The sequence below is a fragment of the Scomber japonicus genome, chromosome 17 (assembly GCF_027409825.1).
Source record: "Scomber japonicus isolate fScoJap1 chromosome 17, fScoJap1.pri, whole genome shotgun sequence".
Taxonomy (NCBI): Eukaryota; Metazoa; Chordata; class Actinopteri; order Scombriformes; family Scombridae; genus Scomber; species Scomber japonicus.
Genome location: NC_070594.1, coordinates 11,592,039 through 11,619,126, shown reverse-complemented (window position 1 = coordinate 11,619,126; position 27,088 = coordinate 11,592,039). Strand labels below are relative to the sequence as shown.

The following is a 27,088-nucleotide window of genomic DNA, read 5'->3' as shown; positions in this document are numbered from 1 at the left end:
TACATGTCCAATTAAATGTGTTTAATTTGCCTTCTAACAGTGATGACCTTGGTTTGCACATTGATGTGGTGTGAAAAGCCTCCCCTTGTTTTGCATGTGTGTGGATATATAAATGTAGATGTCTGCAAGAGATGGGAGAGTGTGAGTGTGAGAGTGTTGGTGTGAGAGCAAAAGTATGATTGAGTGGAGGCGTGCGTGCGCACGTCTGTGTGTTTGTGTGTACTGTATATGTGTGTGTCTGCAGTTAACAGATGAATCCCGAAACCTAAGACAAGTGCAATCAATTTGTCCTTGGTTTGAACTTTGTACTAACCCTCCCCCAACCTGAAGTTTCAGAACCAAACCTCGGATCCATTCTCTTACCCCCATCAAAGATAAAGAAAATATGCCACTGCCATATTTTCTTTACCTGTCCTGTGAATCCTATGGCAAAAATTCCATTAACAAAATCCAAACGCTGTCTGGTCCAAAACAATCGCTTCAAGGTATAAAATGATTCTGTAAAAAGGTTAAATGAGAAACCAACCTACAGTGTGGGACCTAAAGAAAAGTCCAAATACCTCATTTCGAATGCAGACCAAGGAAGGAGGTGTGTTTTTATACACATCACAGCCTCAAATCCCAGAGTGTAATGGCTTGGCTTTGGCTATGTGTTACCTCCTCAACAGGTGACTATCTCCGTTGATGGGATCCTCACCACCACTGGTTACACCCAGGAAGACTACACCATGCTGGGCTCCGATGATTTCTTCTACGTGGGTGGGAGCCCAAGCACTGCAGACCTGCCTGGATCTCCAGTTAGCAACAATTTCATGGGCTGCCTCAGAGAGGTAGGAGCAAATCCAGTCAATTCAATTCAATTAAATTCAGACTTTATTAAGGACACAGCTCATGGGCAGAACATAGCACAATAAAATACAAAGAAGAATAAGTAAACAATATATATATATATTATTCCGTAATCATAATTGTACTTTGGCCCCACAAGTCAAATGTCATGCTAATAAAGCCTACTGAATTGAATTGAATTGAATTTTTTACCAGCGTTTTCTTCTTCTACTATTACGTTAATGTGTGTGTCAATGCATAAAATGTTGTAATGATTGATAAAATAGGCGTGGCTTACTATAACAAATCTTAATTTCTACGACAATTCACATTCCAAAAATCAAAAAATCATACATACAGTAAGTCCCACAGAGCACAGATGGTCAATTCAAGTCACTCTATATTTTTCCAAATTTGCAAAAAAAGTTAACATCTTCATTCACATACTACCAAAACTAACACACACACATTGGATACTGGATAATGTTTCACTTTGTGTTCAGATCAGTCAAATGGTGAGTCTGCAGTGATATTCAGTATGTTGCTGTAATTCATGCTGTAAGCACATTTTCTATTTCAGCACATTTTTAAACACATTTCACTAAAATATTTTAGAATATACTCAAAAAAGCACATCAATGTTGTTTTTATTTTATTTTATTCCTGACAGTAGTGGTTTTGTTTAGTTTAAATAGATGGAAATACACATGTACATGTGGTGTCATTTCCTCAGGCTGTGTGAAGGTGGTGGAGCCAAGTCTCCTCAGTGGTACAGCCAGTATATCACCTTCTCTGGGAATACAAAGGGCCAGAGTTCAAATCCCCAAGTGGCCGATGTAGCAATTCATCCGTGTGTTATGTTTTGTGCCTTCTGGATATAAGGAGAGGCTCCACAATACAATCAGACATAGAACATAACTCATTTGTTATGAGTTCTTATTATATTATATTACATCACACAGCTGCATCTTTAAGGTAGTTCAGTAAATAATCCAGTGGTTCCAGGTCTTGTTTAGCTAAAAATGACTGTTGATCATCCCTCCCACATGACACAAAAGTGATTTTATTTTAGCGTAGTTAATTTGGTGTTGACTATGCCATCTTTACTGGCTGCTGTAATTTGTCCGGGTAAGTACTAGGCTGTGGCTCCCAAGTGGAGCTGCAGGTGTATTCAGAGTGCTGCAGATTAATTCCTCCCTCTGAACCGCAGGCCTCACTACCATTAGTAGGTCTGGGTTTACGAGCCTCATAATAACGATGGACATAAGTCCCTGCCGGCCAAAGTTGTGGATTGTACGTATAAGAAACTACATTACATTAGGTAAGATTAGGTAAGAATCTATTTGCAAATTAACTCCCATTTCAAACACTTGAATTCTACTCTCAGTGCCAATTTTGCTCTGCTCATTTCTAACAAGCTTGCACAATTGTGTTTGGGGTAGTGTGCTTGTCTTTGCTTCATTCTGTATCTCTTCCTGGCAAGCTGAGCCTGGCCCTGCACCTCTCTTTCTAAGAATCACTGGTCCCTAGGTCCGAGCCAGGAAGACCACAGTACTTCTCATTTGCTGACATCCGGAAATCCCTAGCCACAGTAGCTGCCCCAGGTTCTCCCTCACAGTTGCTTGTGCTTCCAGGGCCCTCCTCAAGCAAAAAAAACTTCCAAGTTAAATTGCTCTGCTCTGCTAAGCAGCGCCAAGGTGTTCATCCTGCCAAACTGGACAGGTACAGGCTCATCCAAGTAATGCAAAACAAACCTGGGAATATTTTCTCTGTACTCATTAAGCACTTTCAAACACGCCTTGATGATGTTAAGGTCCTTCTGTGGGCCTTTGTGCAAGACAGTGTTTCTTGGACTCTTCAATCCACTCAGATGTGAAGTTGTTTCAAGCCAGCAAGACAATTTCATTGTAGCTTAGTGTCTTCATTTCGATGACAAGAGAGTTCAAAAGCCCATTTTCCAATATCATCTTCTCACCAGCTGTTTTATAAATCTTGTATTTCGTAGGAAAAACCGCCACTTGCACCTGCACGCACCACCACCCCTGCCATCAATACAAATAGAAAACAGGTGCATGACTAGTTTAGTGAAGTACTAGACTGTGTGGGCTGAACATTATATCTGCATTTGCGTCAAATGATTCAAGACATAAATGTGCAGCCACATACTGTACAACTGCTTTCCTAGTATTCATTTAACCAGGACACCTGCTTAGATGTTGAGGGGAAAGATCAGCATACATTTCCTGGAAGGAAGCGAAAGAGGAAGAAAATATTATTGCATTATCAATTAAAGCTGCTGAGTTGGCAGAGGAAGTATAACACTGTCCTTGCTTAAACTTACTCATAACAGTTACTGCAGTTTGTCACGTTTCTCACAGTTTATCACAGGTAATTTGTAGCTTCAGCTTGAGTGTGCTGCTAAAACGCCTCCCAATGGGCAGCAGTCTGAACAAAATATTTACTTATGATGAAACACAAAAAGCGTTATTGTCTTGGGACATTTATAATGTATTTTCTGGCTCTCATAGCTTATGTGTACAGCCAGAAAATATATTAGATGCCCTGTTATTTACAATTTGCTCACCATTACTTATTCTAGAGTAAATAATTATAATCAAGGGATGATGGGTGGCTCTGTAAAAACAAAACAGGCCAGTTCAGTTGAAATGAAAAGATTGATGTACTGCTGACTGCAATGCTGCCAAAAAGTTGTTACCATATATTTCTGTTATGGCAGATAGAGTTATCTTTTGTGAAAAGGGAAAGAAGCTCATATTTGGCCAGGATAAACAGTCATGGCAGCCCTGGCCAACCAACACAGGCAAACAGCCCTGGCAGTGGCTCCTGCAACACTATAAGCAGAAAACATGAATAGCAGTTACCAGCGGCAATCATATGTTGTTGCAGCAGCAACAGCAGTTGGATGTAAGAGTGTAGTTTTGGCCCGCATCTAAAGCATTAGTGAAACAGGGTGTGGTGCTGCTGCAGTCCATGTAGCTCCTTGTTTCAGTTCAACAACAGATGGATCATATAAAATGGGTAAATCCAACACTGTGATGATTAATTGATTGTCGATTGATCCTTTTTTTATCCTGTGAGGAAACAGGTGGAGGATTTTTATCCAGGATCAGATATCAACCAGGGAAATGGCTTCTCTTTCATTTATCAATGCTTACAGTGAGCGCCTAGGATTACGTTATGTTACATACATTTAACAAACACCAATATCAAATCATCATTAGCATAAACTCGACTGGGGCTCTAGTTTTGACACCACCATCTTCCAACTACACCCCAAAACAGTTCACAAAATTTTGACAGCAATTTGTCTGAAATGAATGAAACACAGGTGAGCATTACACTGTTCCACTGCACCAATATAAATAAGGAAAAACAGCATAAAACTGAACCCTTTTAAAAAGAGTCACACCCACCACCATATAGTTATGTGCCCAGTAACCACCAACAACTGTAATAGAGCACAGCTGGAATATTTTGACCATATTTCATTATCAACACAATATCATTTATTCTTTCATGCATTATGTATTTTTAACCAAAGTAATTTAAGTGATTTTACTGCATATGCTTCTTTTGTAGGTGGTATTATGCCATTTAATTCTTGAGGATATTTTTTACTGAGGAAGCTTATTTTAGCTCAGCTGATGGACAGATGGCTACATAAATTCACATTTTATCTGTGTAAGCCTCTATAACATTTGTAAGTTTACTAGGGACATTAATATGCCACTGTGTCTCAGGCTGGCCGCTCTCCACCCTCTCATCCAGGCTGTTTTTCTCTTCCATCACAACCTTCTCAGTTTTGACATGAGCTAGTAAGTCTAGTGATGTGCTGCCAAGTTCAGTTGAGCACCTTCCAATATGCCTTTCATTTAGCCAGGCCAGCTTACATCAGACCATTACTCTCTCTCACTTTATCCTTTTGTTGTGTGGTTGCGTACAAGCATTTACAACATATATAGGCAGCTGTTCCCCCAGTCATTATCATTTTGGCTAATAAATTCCCGTCCATCCTCAAATTGGTTAGGCATTTTGTCTATTACAGATGCATGTGGACAGTAGCCATCAACAGTACCTTGAAAACTGACTTACTTTGTTCTTTTCTTTGAGTCTGTGTTTTCCCATGTTTAATTTAGCACAAAAAGTGCCACATTGATAGACGATACAAAGAAAGATGTCCCTTTAAAACAATGATTTGTGTATGTATCATCAAACTATTGTAGATGAACAAATATATAGTTTGCCTGGTGTGCAGCTAGAGAGAAAATCACTGCATACACCTTGTGATGGAAATTCTCCTTCTCATTATATCATATTTCATTTTTATTTGTGTATTAATGTTTGTTCTCGCAACATGGAAGGATTTGTTAAATAGCAGCACTTGACAGCCATGGATGTCAGTACTGCACAAAGCATTAAACATAGATGAGCTGTTGAGCCAGTGCTGTAAGCCAGCATTACAGCTGTATATAGTTTTTATATGTGCTCTTAAGACTGCTAACACACTTGCAGCATGAACAATAATGTGAGTTTCTTATATGCGTTACTGAACCTGCATTCTGGTTGTCTAGAAAAAGTTCCTCGATCCAGCATGTTGAAGTGAGGGGGAGATGTATGTTTGTATTTTTGAACAAGAGAAGTGTTTTCCTGAAGCTAGTAGTTGCATTAATAATAACCCTAGTCTATTGAAGTGTCCCAGAAAGCAATGAAAGAGAGCCAACATGTGCAATACCAGGACCTTGAGTGAAACAGCTAAATGGAATTGAGGCATTTTTTTTTATTGTTGACAGCTGTGCTTCTCTGACTAGGATATGTAGATATGTCTTCATTGAAAAGGGCCTTTTAATAGGGTCAAGAGAGTGTTGTTCTGTATGTTCATACACATGGTTACACAGTAAATTCCCTCACAGGGGCTGAACTAATCCTCACCTGAGCTTCCTCAACCATCCTCCAGTGCAGGCCAACATGACATAACAGCTACTTTACAGTACACTGGTATAGTAGATTAACTTGTTTTTTTTTCCTCCACACATTTTCGTTAGCTATGGAGTATCTACCTTCACTTGGACCTATGTTCCATATGAACAAAGATAAAAATATAAAAAAATATAAATCAAACAAAGATTTTCATCAAGAGATTCTTATCTGTCAATTTTAAAACTGTCCACGGTGGCATTGTGTTCATTTTCACATACATTATCTTTAATAATAATCATGCCATTTTGAAATGGAGCATAGTGTTGAAAGTTATGTGATTAATCACAGTATCTACACCTTCCTTTGAACAGTTAATCATTTTGTATCGACCATGATATAAATCTTATGCTAGTAGATGGCAAGCCTAAAGATGCATTATTCAGGTTTTTTAGTCTCTTAGGGGCAGAACTCCACAACAAGCAGAAAAACACATACATGACATATTATAGTACATATTCAGCAGATACAGAATGACACTAACATTAACTTGGAGTTGTCTTCTGGCAATTAGATAAGTATTTAAATATAAGAAAGAATATAAGTCCGAATATTCAGTCTCCTTTTAGCTCTGTTTTGGTCTCCACCATGTTCTGAGAAAAATAATTGCCTTTCATCTGCTAAAAAAAGCTCCACTGTGTTTTCAAGCTAGTCTCTAAATTTGTCTGTCTGTCATGTTTCTCTGCAAAACAACAGTTCACACATCTGGAGGCAAGGTTGATGAGAGCAGTGAGACTGAACCAAAACAGTAAATTGCAGGTCAGAAAACTAGAACAACGAGCTGAAAGCTGCTACCAGAGCTGGGTTTATAATTCTCTGTGGGTGGCTTGTCACTACAAGCAACCCATATCACATTACATGTAGTCTTATCACACATTGTTCATGTAAAATTATTGATTAGTGCAGCTTTAATGAGGCAGAAGCTTTAATGTAAAGACTGTGCAGATTTCATTATGAGCCGTGATGCCGGCGTGGTTGTGTTTTCTGTGTGTTTCTAATATTATCGGGTCGTGTGTGACTCAGCATGAGTTGGCCCTTGAGAGGGAGCGCTGGGTGGACAAAAACATGGAGGTGATTCACCATGTGGCCGGGTAGTGGTAGTATTGTGTGGTCCTCAACTGTTCATCATATGTTGCTCCATTAAGCAGGCATGATGCCATCTGCTACACATAACGATTCAAACTGCTCACGACTCGCCTTGTGATCTCTCCTTCATACCTTCATTCATTCAAAGTATCTCTTTCAACGTGTGTATTTGCATTCACCGTCAACTATGTGTAACCCAAATAGATGATATGTGTATCATCTCTTTGTCTCTGCACCTCTCTCATGCTCTCCTACACCATTTATTCCGTCCTGCCCCCTCCACCTCTTTCTTTGGATTCAATATCCCAAGATAATGAGGGAATGATTCAGTTGAGTTTGGCCCATTGCTCAGATCAGAGTGCGTCAGTATTTCTGTCTGACTGCATGTGTTGGTAATGTCTGGCTAAGGCACTTCAGACGCTACTGAGGCAGGATTGTTGGTGCATCTTGGTCTCTCTTCACCATCAGGTAAAAGAAGAAAATAAAGAAATGCATCACTTTTGAAAGAGCTGATGAATAAGCAGATGGAGGCATGTGCTGCTGCAACGAGCCAATACCTCCCTTTCCCTGTATCTGACAACAAAAGAGATGCTACGTGCTGCCATCACATCCCCTTTCTTGTTCAGTCTCCACTGCACTCATCTTCCCCCGTAGGCTACATGGGATGTCATCCATACACAACACTCTCACACGCGCCGCCCACACTCGTGTTTTGCCATGTGGGCTTCTGCATGTCACGTGACCGAGGGCCAGTGGGCAGCCACCCTGCTCACTCGCCAGTCAGCCTGATGTTTTGCAGTGCCATGCATCGAGTGCTTTCTGCCCCCCCCCCCGCCCCCCCTCCATCAGCTCTCACGCTATCCAGCCCCTTCCATCCGGCATCGTGGGGCACCCGTTGCAGCACTGGAGCTGTGTAGTGGCAACTTGTGTCAGACTGAGGGGGCGGCTGGGGCATGCGCTGTCATCAAGTGCTCTGCCGAGGGAGGAGGAGCTGTATGCAGGAGGTGATGAGTAACAAGCCGTGGAAGCAAATATATGAGAATAGTGGGAGTATTTAAATAAAACAAGGAGGGACAGAAGGTGGGAGAAGACAGGTACAGATGAAGTAAGTGTTAGCTGGTGGGAGAAAAAAACATTGAAATGGGTATAGATCAAGAGAATGATGAGTATGTGAGAAGGAGAGGGCAAGAGACCAATATTTGGCATTTGAGAGGTAAAGTGTCATCATCAGTTTTGTGTTAGTCACCACAGTATGTTCAGGCGATGCTTGTTTTCCCCTTCAATACAAATGCAAATGTCACCCTGTCCTTTTAGTTATTTACCTTTTTTTTTTAAAGTCCCCACATAGGGCCAAACAATGATGGATGGTACAAACCTCAGAATTTAATGGAAGGCCTTCACCCCTCACCTTCACCTCCTCTAGGTTAATCTCTGACGCTGTAAACATTATTTGTTTCCCTCTCGGTGACACCTCATACATAAATAAATTTGTATCCTAAATTCTGGGTAATTCTAAACCCTGCACTATATAATACTATAAAAATATGTTTTCTGAAAGATATTTTTAAATTGTAGACTCCACTTACACCTATGATAACTGATAGCATATGAGAGCTATAATGTTTTAAAACTACTTTGTAAGTCATACTCTTTTTAAAGGTCAACTTTTTTGAGGGCTTTTTTCGGATACATTTAGAAACCTTTACTTACAAAGTAAGAGGATGTAATTACAGGAAATAACTTGTCCTCGCTTCCTTGTGTATTTCAAGCTCTCTGTTGTCAGGACTGTGCAGTATTAGACTTCATTGTGGTACTTATGAGATGATCTTACACAAACTTTAAGGAATGAAGCTAAATATACACATTGGTGGAGATAATTTACTGGTCACACAGTGGAATACAGACTATCAGGATACTCCTGTAACAGCTGCAACATGTTTCCTGCAAAATCAAAAGTACCTGATACAGAAAGAAAATAAACTACCAGCTTAAATTTGATTTTTAAGTTAAATATTAATTTATTAGTCTGTGCTTACAGCAACATTAGATAAGCTGCTGGCTGCTACTGACCTCAACATTTCAGGGCAATGATCATCCAACATATCACATGACAGATTTTTTTCCTCCTGGAAACTATCTCCATTTGCATTGGATGTTTTTTTGTGTTTCAGTGAGTGTTTTAAGGCTAAGTTTGCTGAGCTAGTTAACCACTTAACACACGCCCCTGTTTAGGCTGTTAGCCTAAACGACATGCACAGCAGGATATAGACACAATGAGGCCACAGCCACAGGTCTTGGCTTCATGCAGTCCAAATCTGGAGTCTCATTTTTCAACAGGTATGTCCATGCGTTTTCCTCAGGTCCTTTTTGGAGACTCCAAATGGACACTTGGTTACTAAAGCTGTATAACCGCAATCAAACACCTATAACTTCACATCCCCTTTGCCTAGAATCAAAATCTTGGTCTCTAATGAAAGCTGACGCCATATTATTATTATTATTATTATTATTATTATTATTATTATTATTATTATTACATATAACCATATTTTTTTGTTTGGCCATATCTATCTATCTATCTATCTATCTATCTATCTATCTATCTATCTATCTATCTATCTATCTATCTATCTATCTATCTATCTATCTATCTATCTATCTATCTATCTATCTATCTATCTATCTATCTATCTATCTATCTATCTATCTATCCGTTTATTTTGGTATAAGTTATATGTTAAGTCGAAGAAGAACCAACCGTGTACCAAAATGCCGTGTGCGTAATGATATATGGTTCAACTCTTTTACGCACAGGGCGCACGCCGGTTACGCTTGGAGTTTGTTTATGGACAGCCAAACTTAATAGCTTAGTGTCATACACTGTTGGAAACCTCAGACTATTGGATAAAAGGTTATCAACTTCATTTCACCGAATATTTCCATAGGCTAGAACAGCAGTCAATCAAAGCCATGTCGTCATTGTTGTCGGTCACATGTCCTCATTGGCTTTGGAGACATGTACTGCCTAATCCTAAACACCGATTGGCTTGTGTGTGGTGTCGTCAGAAGCGGAAGAGGCTCACGGTCGTAAACATCTAGTCACGTGTACTCTGAGATGAAATGACGTAAACGGACCGTATATGATTTGTTATTTGTGTTATTACGTTACGTGTTGGACTAAATACATGTTGACATATTGAGGAAAGTATTTCGGTTTTATGGAAACCGATTTCATATTTCACAAGAATGGATACTTGGCGAGCTGTACAGAAAGTGCTGAGTCATAAGATGATCGTTGTGGTTAAAGGGAAGACTTTGAAGGTATGTAGGCATTATAGCTTTTCTTACTTAGCTCAGGGGCTAGCCGAACTAATCGCTAATACTACTACGGCTGTGAGCAACCATATACGTCGTGAGTGGTCTTGAATGAATCAGGACAATCTAAGCTTTCCAACGATGTACGGCATGATTATATATGTTTAAGGGGTGGTGTTTAAAACATCCAGAAGAACTTGTGGCTACCTCCTAACATCCGTCCCATTCCGTAGACGGAACAGCGTGCGTTAAGTGGTTAAAGCCTAACAAGAATAAGAAGTGGAACTTAAAACATAAAAAATAATTATAGGTGCTTTATAAAAAATGTAATATGATTTAAAATACTAAAATGAGTTTTTCTAATTCTACAAGGCAAGAGACAGCAGAGCAGACTTATGCCACAAGCAATATAACCAGCCTGGAGGTACTGGACTGGGAATATGCATGCAGCGGTTGTGATCATCAGATTTTGATCCAGTTTCTGTCATTTAAGTCTGAAGAATTCTGAGGTTAGCCACAATATTTTAACCACAAAAGACCAACATGAAATTAAAGTTCATCCAAAGATGACACTGCCTTAAATATTATGGATTCAATATTTGGGCATTTGGAGAGTTGAAATCGATGATGATGTGTAAGTTCAAGGTGGGCTGAGACTGAGAGAGTCATAGCCCTGAATCACTGTGCTGCAGAGAGGAATCCGAGACAATCTAATAATAAAACACCTAGTCATATATTTTCTAGCTGCAGTGTGTTTGGTGGTTCTATTTCAGTTTGATGTCTCAGGAAAAGGATTAATTGAGAAAAAACAGTAACTTACTGTGTTTATATATAGTTGATATTTGCTTTCAAGGCTCTCATTCTCTGCAGTACATACATCTTAACACTTAGAAAGTAGAGTGTGGTGAAGGCAAACTGTCTCCCCAGGTGGTAGCTAAGAATCTGAGCCAACATGCTTCATGGACGCCGTGGTGGAAGTCGGTGTGGGGCTGTAACTGTAGTGGCTGGCATTTTGAGCTGTGAAGCAGTAGCAGTATGAGCAGAGAGAGAGAGTCAAGCCTCACTGTCTCCCAAGAGGACTGTATCTTATGGCACGGCTGAACACGCTTTGCAGCCTTACTGTTTTTTTTCAAATTGAAGGATCATTGCACCCAAATTACACAAATATATAATATTATTCTTATAACAGTTTCCAGTGATAGAGTATTGGTTTTGTGTGTCAAGACAGGCCAAGATTTGAGATATCCACCGCTGAAACCCCTGCCACCCCGATACAATAGTGGTGAATGGAATTTCATTTGTATAGCTCATTTCAAAAAAATGTACTATAAAAGAACATCCCAGTTACTCAGGATAATCCACAGACCTCGCTGTGAGCCGAGCAGAAAATAGTTCCTAACATATTACTGCTGTGTATGTCAAAAGTAATTCACCTGAATGCCATTCTCCATCATTTCATTGAGTTGAAGGCAGAAATTTCAGCCGTGGATATATTTCAAAACCCAGGTACATGGAAGATATCTGCAAAGCTTGATAGCAGTCGATGTGAGTGGGAAAATATGTTGTTAGTGATTAGGGTGAACTAATCCTTTAATATCAGTGCACTGTCACATCTCAGTCTTCGTAAAATGGTAATTTAGGCCCATATTGATTCTCTCTAATGATGACTGAATATTCTACCCTTTGTTTCACCAGTGCTGTCACTCATCCACTTCTAATATTTACTCATCCTCTATTGTTACATTAATCTGCACAATGTTTTCAGTGTGCGGTTGCATTTGTGTGTGTGTTCAAGTCTCCTCTGCAAAGCTTCATGAGCACCTTGTGTGTGTGTGTCTGTATCTTTTCTCCACTTCAGTGGAATTACCCTGTCTCTTCATTAACACTGGGGCTAAATCAGCAGCTGACAGCAGCTGTGACCATGGCCAATAGTACATGAGCACTGATCTGAAGTAGATTAGGAAGGAGATTGTCTTTGTGTGTGTGTGTCTGTGCACGCACATTTGCTTCCACCCCCCACCCCTCCACCTTTCCCCCTCACCCCTCTCCTTGTTTCCTTACCAGGCCCAATCGATACACCATCCTGCAGCAGAGATGGAGCTTCTTGGCTTTATGGAGTCGTTACAGTCCCCTGTGCGTGCATTATGAATGGGCCCCATAAGGCTGTTGATAGGCAGAAGGATAGCGTAGCAAAGCAAGCCATAACAAAGGAAAAGATGAGCTACACATAGCTGCTGTAGTCAGTTCCTCTTTTATAACATCATTTCGATTACCTTATTGATCAGGCTGCAGACAAAATCATAATCCCAAAACAGATCAGGGGTTGGTTGATTTGTAAGATTAGTGGGTACCAGAAGAATATTGCACTGCTGCAGACAGTTTGTAAAGACTTTCTCTGTGAGGCAAACAAAGAAAACAGCACTTTTCACACTTCAAGAACATGCTGATTTGCCTCAAGGAAACCTTGTATGGTGAAAAATCATAGAGCTTAATTATTCTTTCTATGTAGTGAAAAGTCTACTTGATATGTCTCAAAGACGAAGACAGAGTGCCTCGGAACTTTAGCAAGTTTGAGCGATTTACATCTAAAGAGTGCACAGTGACCATCACAAGACTATTTGATAAAAAAAAAAAGAAAAAAGTTCTCTATTGCAAATGAGCAGCATTAAAGCATCTTTTTCTTCTCTCTTTCTCCTTTCATGTAATATTCAGTTTGTTCTCTTGCCCAAGAGTAGTCTAAAAGCTCAGTGAAAGTGGAATGCAAGGTATTTTGCTTCAGAAGAAAACATAAAAACATCAGTGTGAGAGATCCGTGTAATCTTAATGGTTGTTCAAGTTTACGAGTTTTGAGCTACAGGGCAGTTGCAACATCTCTGTGGAGTATAATTCGTATGAAATTTCAGTCAAATTTGATTGTTGGAAGGGTTCAAATCATCTTGCTGGTGCTGACTGACAATATTCAGAGAGCTAGATTTTGCCATGATTTACTAGAACTAACAGAAATGATCACTCAAGCCATGAGTCTTATTATTGTGTTTCTATGATCATTTACTTTTGCAGGTAGCCAAGCTTTCATATGTTTAAAATGGAAGGCACATCATCAGTATTTTGTACTACATTATCTGTAGATTTAAAGCTTGACAAAGTGTGTGGTGATTATTTTGTTGTGTGTCATGTTCAGGAGATTAAGTTTAATCGTTAACCACGCTGACAGCTGCATCACTATGTTTGTGTTGCGCTGCACATACTGTAGACGGGTACGCACACACAAACATAAACACCAGCATATTTTGAAAGCAAGTGGCACACACTGGCTTTACGGCATTTAATCTTCGAGATCTCTCCTTCTTTTTCTCCCTGTTTGCGTCCTGACGTTTCTTTCTTTTTTTCTCCCCCCTTACTCACACAGTTCTCTGCTGCCCTTATTCCCAACAGCTCGTCTGTCTCTCCTTCCATTTTTTTTCTCCCCCCCCCTTTCTCTCTTTCCCCCTCTCCAGTTCTCCTCGGCGCTCGGGTCACCTGTGTTGATTTACTGTCAAATCTTCCAGGATTATCGGTAATCCCACAGCAGTAAAATCTGTTTGCTGACAGCTGCGATCCCTCTAACAGTGTTTCTGTTTCCTGCTTGCACACTGCCTTATATACCAAGAAAAAGCCTGTCTTCCTCCCCAGAAAAGAAAAGAAAAGAAAAAAAAAAACATTAATTTTCCACCTCAGTGGATTCCAATTGACAATATTCTGCTCTCCTTTTTCTGTGGTATTCCGTTGTATTTGACTATAATGTAAAGCTGATTTCTACTTTTATGGATTAGGGGGTTGGGGTGAATTTATTGTGGGTAAATAGGCATGATGCTGGGTATATTCTCACAGGATCACAGATACCGCTGTGTGTAACAAATACCCTTTTTGAACAATATGGGGAATGACTCACTAATAATAATATAGCCATTGCTTCTCACACTTCACTCAGTTGGCAGAGGTGCAATCAAACCTAAATTCTGTCACGCATTTGTGTACAATCTCCGTTTCATTGTGGAAATAAATTGGAGTTGAAATAGAAGATGACTGAGAAACAAATTGGACTATACACACCTTTAGAAGATATTAGTTTTATCGATCAGCTTTCCTCAAATCAGCAATTTATGAAGAGTATGATGCTATAATATTACACTTTGCAATGGAGGGCAATTCATTCACAGAGAAATAAATATGTTTCAATCATTACGGCTCTGGCAAATTATCCTCTACAGTGATTGTGGACAAACTAAAATACGACAAACAAAACACTTTAAGACATGATTCACACTGAGGTATAATTTTACACTTGTATGCATGGTATATATTTTAATAAGAAATCTTTAATACTTGTATTTCCTCCCCCAGGTGGTGTATAAGAATAATGATATCCGCCTGGAGCTGTCTCGCCTCGCCCGCATCGTGGACCCCAAGATGAAACTCCAGGGCGATGTGGTCTTTAAGTGCGAAAACGTTCCCACCCTCGACCCCATCAACTTCGAGACCCCTGACTCCTACTTGGCATTGCCGAAATGGAACACCAAGCGCGTGGGCTCCATCTCCTTCGACTTCCGCACATCTGAACCCAACGGACTGATACTCTTCACCCACGGCAAGCCCCAGGACAGACGGGATGCAAAGGGCCAAAAGAACAACAAGGTGGACTTCTTTGCAGTGGAGCTGCTGGACGGAGGACTGTACCTGCTGCTGGACATGGGCTCCGGCACCATCAAGGTCAAAGCCACGCAGGCTAAGGTCAATGACGGCGTGTGGCACCATGTGGACATCCAGAGAGATGGTCGCTCAGGTAAGGATGAAGGATGGACAGGAAACAAAGGGGGGGAGGAAAGAGTAATAACAAATAGTTGAAGGAGAATCTATCCACTTTGCCCATTGAAAGCATTTTGCTGTAATATGGCAGTGAATAAAACTGAACAGATTTCCTGCAATTACCTACTTTTAGCCACACACATTACTAAAAGTAGACACTTGAGTTCTGTTTAACAGCACTTTCACAGGTTATTAAAGTCGCTAAAGTAAACTATGATCACTTGGTGCTTTGGAAAGGCACTGTCGTCTCAATATATCACTAGTTTGTCCTCTCTCTCTCTCTCTCTCTCTCTCTCTCTCTCTCTCTCTCTCTCTCTCTCTCTCTCTCTCTCTCTCTCTTTCTCTTTCTCACAAACACACACATGCACACACACACACACACACATAAAATCAAAGAGTGGCTTGGCTTCAATCAAGGAGACTGAACTCTTGGCTCAATTAAAAATATGTTGCCTTTGGCTACACATCATATGCATTTATAGGTAGAGCTGACAAGGCAAATAACAAACTGCTAGACAGAGAATCAAACCCCCCAAAAAATAAAGGTACGCTACTGTACAATACATCCTGAAATCCAGAATGAAGAATGACTCATCCTTTTTTGTTATATTGCTGTAGGGACATAGCTCCTATGTTGTTTTCTATAGCGAGAGGGCGTCATCATTCATTGTTTGAGATAGGAGACCTTCATGTTAAGGAATAAAGGTTAACTATTGTTTTTATTATCACAGCAGTTAATATATATACATTTTCCACTCATATAACTAGTATTTAAGGGTCTAAAATGAAATAGAGCCTTAAGTGCTAAGTGTTTTTAAAAGAGAGTAATTTGAAAGTGAATAACTATATTTATTGATATTAGCAACATGCAAATATGTTGCCAACTGATGTGAAGCATCTTTATTATGTCTAGGCCCGTATGCTTATAAGAGACAGAACAGAATCAGAGTCTAGACGCTGGTGGTGGTGATGGTGGAATGGAGCCAGCAGATTATTGATGGAGTGTCTCTGCTCATGGTGGTGATGGGTTGCACAATAGTTGGCCAGAAATTCAAAAACATATTTAAAGAAAGATCATTGGTCAGGTGAAGATGTTGGAATTATGAATGAATGAATGTAGGAACAGGGAGGGAAAGAACAGGAGAAAATAATGACATCGCCCCATAGATAAATAAAGGTAGAATAATTGAACTTTCACTAAAGCTTGATTTAATTTACAATATGAAATGACTTTAAAGAGCAACATTTTTAGATCTGAGATGTTGTCACCAATAAATATATATTGACTGGCCTTAAAAATGTAGATTTGCTTAAACTGCCTTACTTGAAGAATTGACTAATGAATAAGTTATAACAAAAACTTGACCTAACAGAAAACTTGAAATGGAAAACAGAACATTATTTTCACCATAATTAACTACTTCCCCCCATCTCCCTAGAAAAAGTTGAATATTTACAGTATTGATTGACTGAATACGCGCCAAAATTTAAATACCATGAATTGTTTGTGTTTGTGAAAATTACTCTGATTAAGAATAAAGCACTCTGCAATTCACATCAGCTGTCACAATGGAGCTGCACCAGCAGTAAGAATCAAAGTAATAATCATGTTAGTGTTTATTTCAACGTTTTCCTACATCACAAGCACTTCCTCAATATATTAATTTCAGGGATGATTTATTGTCAGGATAGAGTCGTACTTTTCTCTAGATAGTTACTGACTCTATTTCTCCTCGGCTGCTTCCATCTGTGTGTCCTCTGACCTGAAAACATGGCCGAATACACAGAAAGTATTAGAAGAAGATTATATTACAGAAAAAAGGTTAGAAACTTGTGTTGCCTTGAGCTCTGAGCCCAACACAATCTCTGCATTAGGTGGGATCCTCCGGAGAACTCGGGTGTGTTAGTTGGCGCCGCAGCCTGTGTTATATATCAGGTTAGAGCAGCCAATTTAGTCGTGTGTCAGAGCTCACTGCTTTGATTAATCACCAGCACAGCCCCCAGTGCGATAGCAGGGTAGAAAGTAGGATTTTCGCAGGGAAAAAGAGGAATGAGACAGATATATGGATACCAGACTGAGGGATGGTTAAGAACAGGCATAATCACACTTGTGGCTGGAGTGAAATGTTAATGGGAGTTGCAAGTGAATTAAATTTCATGGCCACAAAGAGCTCTTGCCAGAATCTTCCTGTCTTGCTGCAAGGTGAATGTAACACAAGTAAAATGTGAGAGCTCAGATTACACTGTTTTCAGACAAGCTAAATTTGGGGTTTGTGGAAAAGGTGATCTCTACATCTCTTTTTTGTGTTTTCTTGACCTCAGTAAGGGCTGTTAGAGAGATGCTGATAGAGGTGATGATTATACAAAGCCATTTTTTTCTTCCTTCTCTAATTATCTGTATATATTTAAAAGCATAATCTAATTATTTGGCATATATATTGAAAGGTTCGACAATAAAAAAATGGCTTCTTAAGTCATCATGCAAATTGAATTATAGGCCTGTTTTCCTGATGATGAAATGTGTCTTTAACCTTTCATTTATCCATTTTCTTAATTTTGATTTTCATACATCAGGAAATCCTATTTCCTCTTTGTAATATTCATTTTGAAAGTTATTTAAATCTTTTAGTTAGTTCTTTTGAGTCAAAAAGAACTGATGAATTAAACAGTTTTGCCTATGATATATGCTAAAAATATGATATTAAATGTGATTATTATATTCATGTTTATAGAGTCAGGCTGAGAACACGCGTAATGTCTCTAATGATTTTGTCTGTGGTGTATTTTTATCTGCTTGGAATATAAATGAGGGGTTATGCTGTCACTATACCTTAGCAATACAAATGCACCAGTGACAGTTTTTTTTTTGTATGTGTTTTTATTTGTTTTGGTAATTATTATATAATTTTAAAACCATAATTATTTGAACCATGGGGTCCTTCCATAAAACTATTCATTTGGGGTTAAATGCACTTTTAGAAAATTATAAAATGTCCCTATGATAATTGCTTTAATTATCTCATGGGAGCACAAACACATAAAAATATGTATTATGTGGTATTGGGGCTCTTGTGCTCATGTATGCTATCAGTGTCCTCGTGCCAGTAAAGTATATTTTTTGCTGAATGCAAGCTTATTTTTTCCTTCCCCCCATTGTGTCATTTTTGTGACTCAAATATCAGTAGCCTTGGAGAGAGTGTTACAGTCAGTGATCAGTACAATTTTGGCTTCCAAACATTGCTTAGCACCTCCTCCCACTCAGACCCCCACTATGCACAGACACAGTTGTACTTTGCTATTTTTGTCAGCCTCTTTTACAAATGTGCTGTCGGTGCATTTTGGCTAAAGTGGAAGAGCAAGCAAAAATCTATTCATTTTCACCTCTGTCCTCGCTTTGACGAACAAAAAGGAGCCGTTAGTCCCACTTTCTGTTTGAAATTGTAATTTTTATTTAGTCTTAGAATATCAATTATGTTTAAGTGCCAAGAGCTGTAAATGGAGGGCAATAAAGGTCACTTGTTTTGAATTCCTGTTGCACAAAGAAGTGCTGTTCTCTGGTAGCAAGCAAAATATAGCAGATCATGTAACTACAGAGAACATCACACTTGATTTGGGAAAATTCAACAACTGTGACATTATCTCAATATCTCACTGTGCCAGCATAAAAAAAACATTATTAGAGAAGATTACGTGACATGATGATCTGTACATTTTTTGCAGTGTAGTGTCTGGCCAGTATTTAATAATTGATTATTCCCCCCTGCAGGCATTATCTCAGTAAACAGCCGCCGGAGTCCTTTCACAGCCAGCGGGGAAAATGAGATCTTGGACCTGGAGGGGGACCTTTATCTGGGTGGCCTGCCTGACAACCGGGTGGGCTTGGTGCTCCCTACTGAGCTCTGGACAGCTATGCTAAACTATGGCTACGTGGGCTGCGTCCGGGATTTGTTCATCGATGGACGCAGCAAGGACATTCGACAGATAGCTGTGTCCCAGAACGTGACGGGTATCAAGTCTTCATGTAGTAAAGTGACGGGGAAACAGTGCGACAGCAACCCCTGCAAGAACAACGGGGTGTGTAAGGAAGGATGGAACCGCTTCGTGTGTGACTGCACTGGCACTGGCTTCTGGGATAGTACTTGTGAGAGAGGTGAGACTCCCTTCCAGTCTTTTTCTCTAAGTCATGAGTGTGTTTTCTCTGTTACAGTGATGATTGTAAAATGGTATTGAGGTTGTCAGAAGACTCATTGATTTGTTGTGACGGGCCTTTTTAAAGAGGCTACAGCAGTTCCTTTTCACTGCTGAGAAATCTATTTGGTCAGTGTGCTCATGACAGTAAGTGTGCGTAGCTTAAAAGATGCAGTAGACTAGTTTTACAAAGTTGAAAATATGTTTTCTTGTATCCTCGAGATGGTTGTGAAGTGGCAGTGACATCCTAGCGTTATGTCAGTGTCTGCTAACAATAGCCTTTCCAGGAAAGTGGACAGTGATCTGTTTTAGCAGACAGGAAGAAGTGTGACTTGGGACACTTTCCTCACAATATTTTTGGAAGCTTTGCTGAAAGATTTAATAGGATTTCACTTTTCTGCCAAGTGGCTGTGGAAAAAGGAAAGCTTGTTTTTTGCTTGGGATGGTTTTGGAGTGAAATTGAACTTCTTCTGCTACTGAAATGGCCTCTCCTTGTCTGGGTTTTAAGAGCTTGGACGCATTAAGTTTTTATGAGACGGTGGAGATAGGGACACTTGGAGCTGTGGGAGGGTGTGTTATCGGACTATTGTTCAGATTGTTATTCACTTTTTCACGATTTTTACAGAATTTTTTTTGGGGAACTCAGTTAAGGGCTTCGAGTACTTTCCCAAAGAACTTCAGACGTGTAAAGAAATGTGCTTTGAGGTGGAATAATGAGAATCCGCTGGGATGACATTGTGTTTTAAATGATTAATAAAAGCAAAGGAGAATAGAGATCAACATGTACTTGATATTGTGACAAGCCTTTGTTATAAACTACTGCATGAAGAGTACATTCAGGTACAGGCTGCTCCCTCATGTGCTCTTGATGTCTTGTAGCTTAAAGAATTAAAATTTCAGTGACAAACATTTAGGAAAAAATCTTAAAGCAACCCTTCTTGGAACATAACGACACATGTTTAAAATGCACAGTCATAAATAATGAAAAGTGAATTTAGCACTGCAGCAACGTACAGTAAATCTGCTCGTCTGCTGTGAGGAGGCTTAACTCCCACAGAAAGGAGTTAAGGAGTTGGGGCTGTCTGATTGAGTTAACTCTGTCTTAGTCTTTCTTGTTCTGTCTATTTTAGTAGCACTCCCATGATGTTGTATCTACACAAAAAGGAGGAAAAAAAGGCAGCTGTGATAGAAACATTAAAACAGAACCAGTGTTCCTCACTGACCTTCGACCCCACAGAGAGAAAACATTAAGTCACACGTCTCTAAGGCTCAGGCTGCCGGTCCTCCTCGCTACTTCTTCTTCTTTTGCCCTGTTCCGCTTCCTCCCACACGTCGGTCTCTGAACGGTCATATATCTGCATTCGGTGAGTGCTGTTGACGCTGGGTGATAACCCGCGACCGCCAGTCTGCCCTCGAGTTCTGGTGCTGTAGAACAAAACAGCAGCCTGTTCAGCGGATGACTTTTTTTCAGCACAGTGATGGGGTGTAGGGCAATGTGCTGATGTTGCTCGTGCTGACATGACTGCATTCATGACTCTGAATTCTAGTTTTATGGTTCCAGTTGTGTGGAGGTGTGATGCTACAAAGTTAGGTCATTTTGGTACAATTAGTTGATTAATAAATAAGTTGATGTTGAAGTTGGTAAAACTATTCTGCATTACAAAATGGTGTTTGAAAGACTTTGAAGGCAGGAAGGTTCTAATGAACTATTGGTTGAGTTATGAGAGAAGTACAGTAGGATTCAGTTTTAAGGTACTGGAAAAATACCAAGGCCAAAAACGTTGGGATATCTGTACTGCATCAGCCCAGACAGCTATTTTGTAGTCTGCCTCTTGTGAGACCCCTAACCCCATTAAAGTGTAATACAAAAAAAATCTGGAATAGCCCTTTAATAATTAATCAACTACAAATGCTCAATATTTGTACATTTCAGATTCATGTGAGGATTTACTGCTTTTGTATGTTGTTTTTTTAGCTGCCGTTCAGACAAAATAAGGAACCTCTGGATGTACGCAATGTTACACATTAAACAATTAATACAATGAGGAAGCTAATTAGTCAGTAATGAAAATAACTAGTATAACTAAGTAAGTATATAGCCTATAGCTTTAAGTAAGAAGAATAATTGCATAATAATACATAATAATATTCTCATTAGACAAATCAGAATGTTTGAGTATGTTTTAAATGATCATTCATATCACACCAGACCTCAGATTCTTCTTATTTGTAATTTTGTCATTCATCAAACTTTTTTTTTTAGAGTGAATAGGCATCTTCTATCCATCTACCCGTTATCCATTCTCTAGCCTCTCAAGCCACTCTTCAAGGTCACAGTAGCAACAGGGTGAGCAAAGTAGCCTGGATGACCTTTCTCAACTTCCTCCAACTCTTCCTGGGGGATCAGTAACCCCTCCTTTGTGTTCTGGGTCTGCCCTGTAGACAAGCTGGAACAGCCTGAGTCACCTCAGCTTGCTCCAGTTAGTGCAAAAGGCATAAAAGCCTTCTGTTAGCTGAACTGCTCATTTTCTCATGTAGAGTGAGACCAGCCGCCCTGTGGAGGGATCTCAACTTGGCTGCTTGTGTCAGCGATATTATTTTTTTTCAGTCACTACCCAAAAGCGTGTGACCACAGGTGAGGCTCTGAAAGAAGACTGAGCAAGAAATTGAGAGCTTTGATATCTAGCTCCCCTGCCACCGCAGTGAAGAAAGTTCCTTTCTCCTCAGGGTACAATAAAAAAAAAAAACAGGCCAATTCCTCTCAGCAGCAGACAGTTTCACCATCCTCACCGTCACCTGTGAAGAAAAACCCACCTGGGTTGAGCGATCCACCTTTATCCTGCACTCAGAATTAAAGTTGTTGGTCAGCTTTAATCTTCACATGGAAGATAAAAGGAGGAAGACAACAACATTTGCAAATATCTCAAACTTTAAAATTAGACTGATTTTATTAGTTTCTATATTCTCTAATGGTCAACCATATTGCAGTACACAGTGCAATATTTCTGAAGCTAATTTTTGTCTTGAGTATAGCCTTTGAGATGAAGACAGTGCCTCTATTAGAATGAAATGAATATGCAGCACTTTGGAACGAATGAAATTATATTAGTCATGTTGGTAGAATAGCTTATTTTCCTTCTCCTCCATGCTTTTAACCTGCCCCCGGAGCTCCTTTGTGACAATATCAAAGAGCCCCTGAGATGTAGTCACACATGGCGCTTGCTATTGATCTGAATCAACACTATACAGTACAACAGAGAAATTGTGTACTTGTATGATGAGACGAGGGGTGAAATGATAGAGATCAGCACTCTCCTGGGGAGTGTAACAAAGGTTGTACATTTACATTACAATGATTGGCCTTTGTTGGTGACTTTCTGCTGGAATGTAAATAAGCTCTGTTGTCTATCTTTGTTCCAAACAGTTTGTCGAGATCAGCCTACACTGTTTTTGTGATGTTTCTCAGTCCAAATATATTTCCTTTGGAGGTGTCAGAATTATTTGTCACATTGCATCAGCAGTTCCATCTTTAAACTCTGATTTCAGCAAAGTAAGCTTAGTATAAATAAAAAGTACATATAGGTAGCTCCTATGTAGGGAATATTACATTTGGAAATTAATATTAAGCATTCATAAAGTTGAAAGCGGCTTCACCTCTACTGATTAATTCATTAATAATTAATGAGGAGGAAAAGGTACCCCTCCATTCAAAAATGTGTTTGAGCTTCACTGTGCAGAGTGATGTAAGTGCAGAGTTTCACACTAGAAGGCTGTTTTCACGTTCATCTGCTGATAGTGGAACATTTTTATGAGCTCATTAGAAATGTTGTTTTAAGGGGCGGGCCTATGAGCATCATTTATGACCTCACAAATAGTTGGAGCCTATCCTGGTCTGATATTCAACCTACACAAACGTGCTGTGGAAACCTGAAGCCTCCAGGGTACAAACCCTGAGAAGGTACTTTACAGTGAAGTAGAGAGAGATCTTCAGGGAAGTAGTAAACTTATGAAATGAAATATAATTGCATATGTATAGACTCTAGGGAGAAGATGTCATTTTTTAGGATTTTAACATGGTAATTAGGGGAAAAATGGGAAAAAAGTGGGGAAAAAAACATATTAAACACACAATATTGCTCCAAACAGAGTCTTTTTACATGTTTTAATCCATGTGTGGCGAGGATCTTTAAATCAAATTAATCTCTCTTATATCTAAAAGTCATGAACTCTACATACAGGAACCTCCATCTTCTGATAAAGGGTACACAGATATCAACGACCTAGCTATAAATCAAGATATGTATCTAACTACCAAGGGATAGGGATGAATGGTAAAACATAAGCATATATTCATATATTCAATTAAAATGAATGGATACAAAATTAATGGGTAAATTAAATAAGCAACTTATTGCCCACAGAATGAATAAATTAATGAATCAATGTTATCAAAAACAAGGGGGCCAACACTACCGCCTCTAACTACAGCCAATAAATATTTAATTTTGAATAGCTCTGTCTTTTTCTGTGATGATGAAAGGCTGATGATGAGGTAAGCCTCTCAGAAAGTGCCAAGCAAGGCGAAGCAGACTCGGGCATCCTTGGGTCACCAAAGAGTGACAGCTAGATGAGAAGCACTGCATTTTCAGTGATGAGCTCTGATTCAGCACTTCTTCACGAGAGTGAGTGCAGTCACAGACTAGCTGAGGCTACGTGGTGGACACACGCAGCAGGGAGGGAGGTGTCTCAGACTATAGGTGCATTCAGCAGCAGCCTGTAGAGCTGAATGTTTGGAGCTCTAGATTAATCAGAAAAGTTGTTAAAAAGTTTAACTACGCGATAAGAATAAGAGATTACAAAAACATAATAGATTATTCAAATGGAAACCAGCATGATTTGGCTTGTGGATTAGACAACTTTACAGTCTTTCTTCTTAGTTGAAAATTCCTTTGTGAAGATTGTATCGCTCAGGGAAAAATGAACAAGACAACACCCGGAATGCAACGTGGGCCATCATGGCTGATAAGGCTGAGAGAAAACAGGAGAAGCAACTGCCAGCAGCAAGCCAAAGAAAAACAGAAGAAGAGCAAAGTTTTTATATTTATTTTTATATATGTGTTTGAAACAAAGAGGATAATTAGCACTTCCTTTGTGTGGAGAGAAAAGCTGACCTTCAAATAAAAGGCGGATCTTTCATTCTGATCAGAAAATTGCATGCTCAAAAAGTGAATATTCACTCATTTTTGTTGCCAGTGTCAATTTTAGCAACACATCATGACAAAGCCCTTAAAAACTGTAATATTGATTAAGCATATAAAGTACAGAATTGAACTCATGACTTTTATTGTTTCTAAAATCATGGCTATATCATTGGCTTTGTTCATATCTTTTCAATGCTGCTATTTGTATTTATTTTGCCTTCCTTCAGTACAAGCACTGAGTACAACATTGGAGTTTCTTCTCTTAACTCATTACTATTTCACCAGTGACTTCTAGAGGAAGTGGATGACATGCCACATGCTTCAAGCATACAGTATATCTGCATGTTTAGCCGAACAGAACCTTTACACCTATAAAGTCGTCTGATATGACTTTTAAAAATGTGTTTAGCCAAGCAAGGCATGATTTCTTAGTTTAAATGTTAAAATATAATTACCCTTATCATTTCTGATACTTATAATTTTAAATCAGCACTGAAATAATTGGTCAGTAAGGACTGTGTTGTACTTGCTCTCTAATAAAAAGCTCACTTGTGACTTAGGGGTTAAGGCACTGACCATGAACTAAGGATTTAATAGCATGTTTAGGGTGTACTGTATCTAGTATTTTTCTAGTCGATAGTCTCAACTCCTTCTTGTGTGCAATTATTGATTTTTATAACTCTAAAAACCTACACCACACAGAAGTAGTTCCAGTGCATTTTGCACCAAATAATGGAATCATCAGAAATGAAAGTCCAAAGATGATTTCATCACAGTTGTATTGAACCAAGCACATCACTCTGTGTAATTTCTCCTCTCCACTGGGATCTAAAAAGCGAGCAATTTTCTTGCTCTGTTTACCAGGATGAAAGATGCAACCTGACATATACTTTAGACTCTTTGAGGAGATCAAAGATTGTACCAGGCGACAACTAACATAAAACAGCATTCCTGTCTACTATCTGTTTTCTACCTGGTATCTGTGCCGGGTTTAGTCAAGTCAAGTCAATTTTATTTCTATAGCGCCAAATCACAATAGAAGTTATCTCAGAGCACTTTTCACAGATTAGGTCTAGTCCATACTTTTTAATTTACAGGGACCCATTCCCCCTGGAGCAATCACTTGGCAACAGCGGCAAGGAAAAACTCTCCATTTAATGGGAAGAAACCTCAAGCAAAATCGGGCTCTAGGTGGGCACAAGTAAGCCTGCATTCTGGGAGTGCAGTGTTATAGTTGAGTAATAGATACTGTAAGCTCTCTAAGATATGATGGTGCCTGACCATTAAGGGCTTTTTTAGATGAAGAGAAGAATTTTAAAGCTTATTGTAGATTTTACAGGAAGTCACTCCAGCAAAGCTAAAATGGGAGAAATGAGATCCCTTTTTTCTAGTTTTTGTCAGGACATGTGCAGCTGCATTCTGGACCATCTGGAGAGTCCTTGGAGACTTGTTAGGACAGCCTGATAATTAGGAATTGCAATAATCCAGCCTAGAAGCAACAAATGCATGGACTAGTTTTTATGACAGTATGTGCCTTATTTTTGCAATGTTACGTAGGTGAAAAAAGACAGTCCTTGAAATTTGCTTTATGTGGCAGGTGAAGGACACATCCTGCTCAAGGATAACTCTCAGATTCCTTATAGTGGTGCTGTAGACCAGGGCAATGCCATCTAGAGTAGCTATATCATTAAATCGTGTATTTTGAGGTGTTTAGAGCCAAGCACAATAACTTTGGTTTTGTCTGAATTTAGTCGCAGAAAATAAGTAAATGTAAGTCATCCAGGTGTTCGTGTCTTCAGTGCATGCTTGGAGTTCAGGTAACTGATTGGTTTCATCTAGCTTTGTTGAGAAATAGAATTGGGTATCATCTGCGTAACAATGACAATTTATGGCTTTTTTCCTAAATGAAGCATGTGTCAGGTGAATAGTGTTGGTCCAAGCACAGAACTTTGTGAAACTGTATGTCTAACTTTTGCTTGCGTGGAAGATCCATTGTTAACTTGTACACACTGAAATCGATCTGATACATAGGACCAACTTAATGAAATTCCTTTCCATCCCTACAATAGGAAGTAATTGTCAGTGGTGCCAAATGCAGCGCTAAGTCCTTCTGATGCAATTAGGTCATTTGTAACTTTCAGTGGTCTCTCTGTGCTGTAATGCACCCTAAATCCTGACTAAAAATCCCCAAATAAACTATTGTTGTGTAGAAAGTCAGACACCTTTCCCTACTCAAGGATATTATAGAGAAAGAGAAGTTTAGATATAGGTCTATAGTTGACTAAAATGCCTGAATCAAGAGCAAGGCTTTTTAAGAAGAGGTTTTATTACTGCTACTTTAAAGGAATGTGGTACATAGCCTGTTAATAAAGACAGATTAATAATATTGAGTAAAGAACTGCTTACTAAGAGTTAGCCTTCCTTCAGCAGCCTTGTTGGGATGGTGTCTATGAGATTGATGGTTTAGATGAAGAAATCACTGAAGTTTGTTCAGGAAGGTCGATTGAAGAAAAACGGTGTAAATATATATCAGGTTTTACAGCTGTGTCTAAGGTTACTGAGTTTGGGGATAAATCGGTGCCTGTTGAGGGCAGAGGGTGATGAATTTTGTCTCTGATAGTTAGAATTTT

General features: G+C 39.3%; 1 protein-coding gene across 1 annotated transcript in view; it reads left to right on the top strand.

The window, feature by feature from the left end:
* The first annotated feature begins 728 nt into the window (after positions 1–728).
* The window catches only part of LOC128377575 (neurexin-3b), a 216,389-nt gene continuing 190,029 nt past the window's right edge, over positions 729–27,088 (top strand). Inside the window, exons 1-3 of the mRNA XM_053337537.1 lie at positions 729–830; positions 14,608–15,046; positions 18,836–19,219. Of these exons, the coding sequence (XP_053193512.1) occupies positions 729–830; positions 14,608–15,046; positions 18,836–19,219 (925 nt within the window). The remainder of the gene's footprint in view (positions 831–14,607; positions 15,047–18,835; positions 19,220–27,088) is intronic.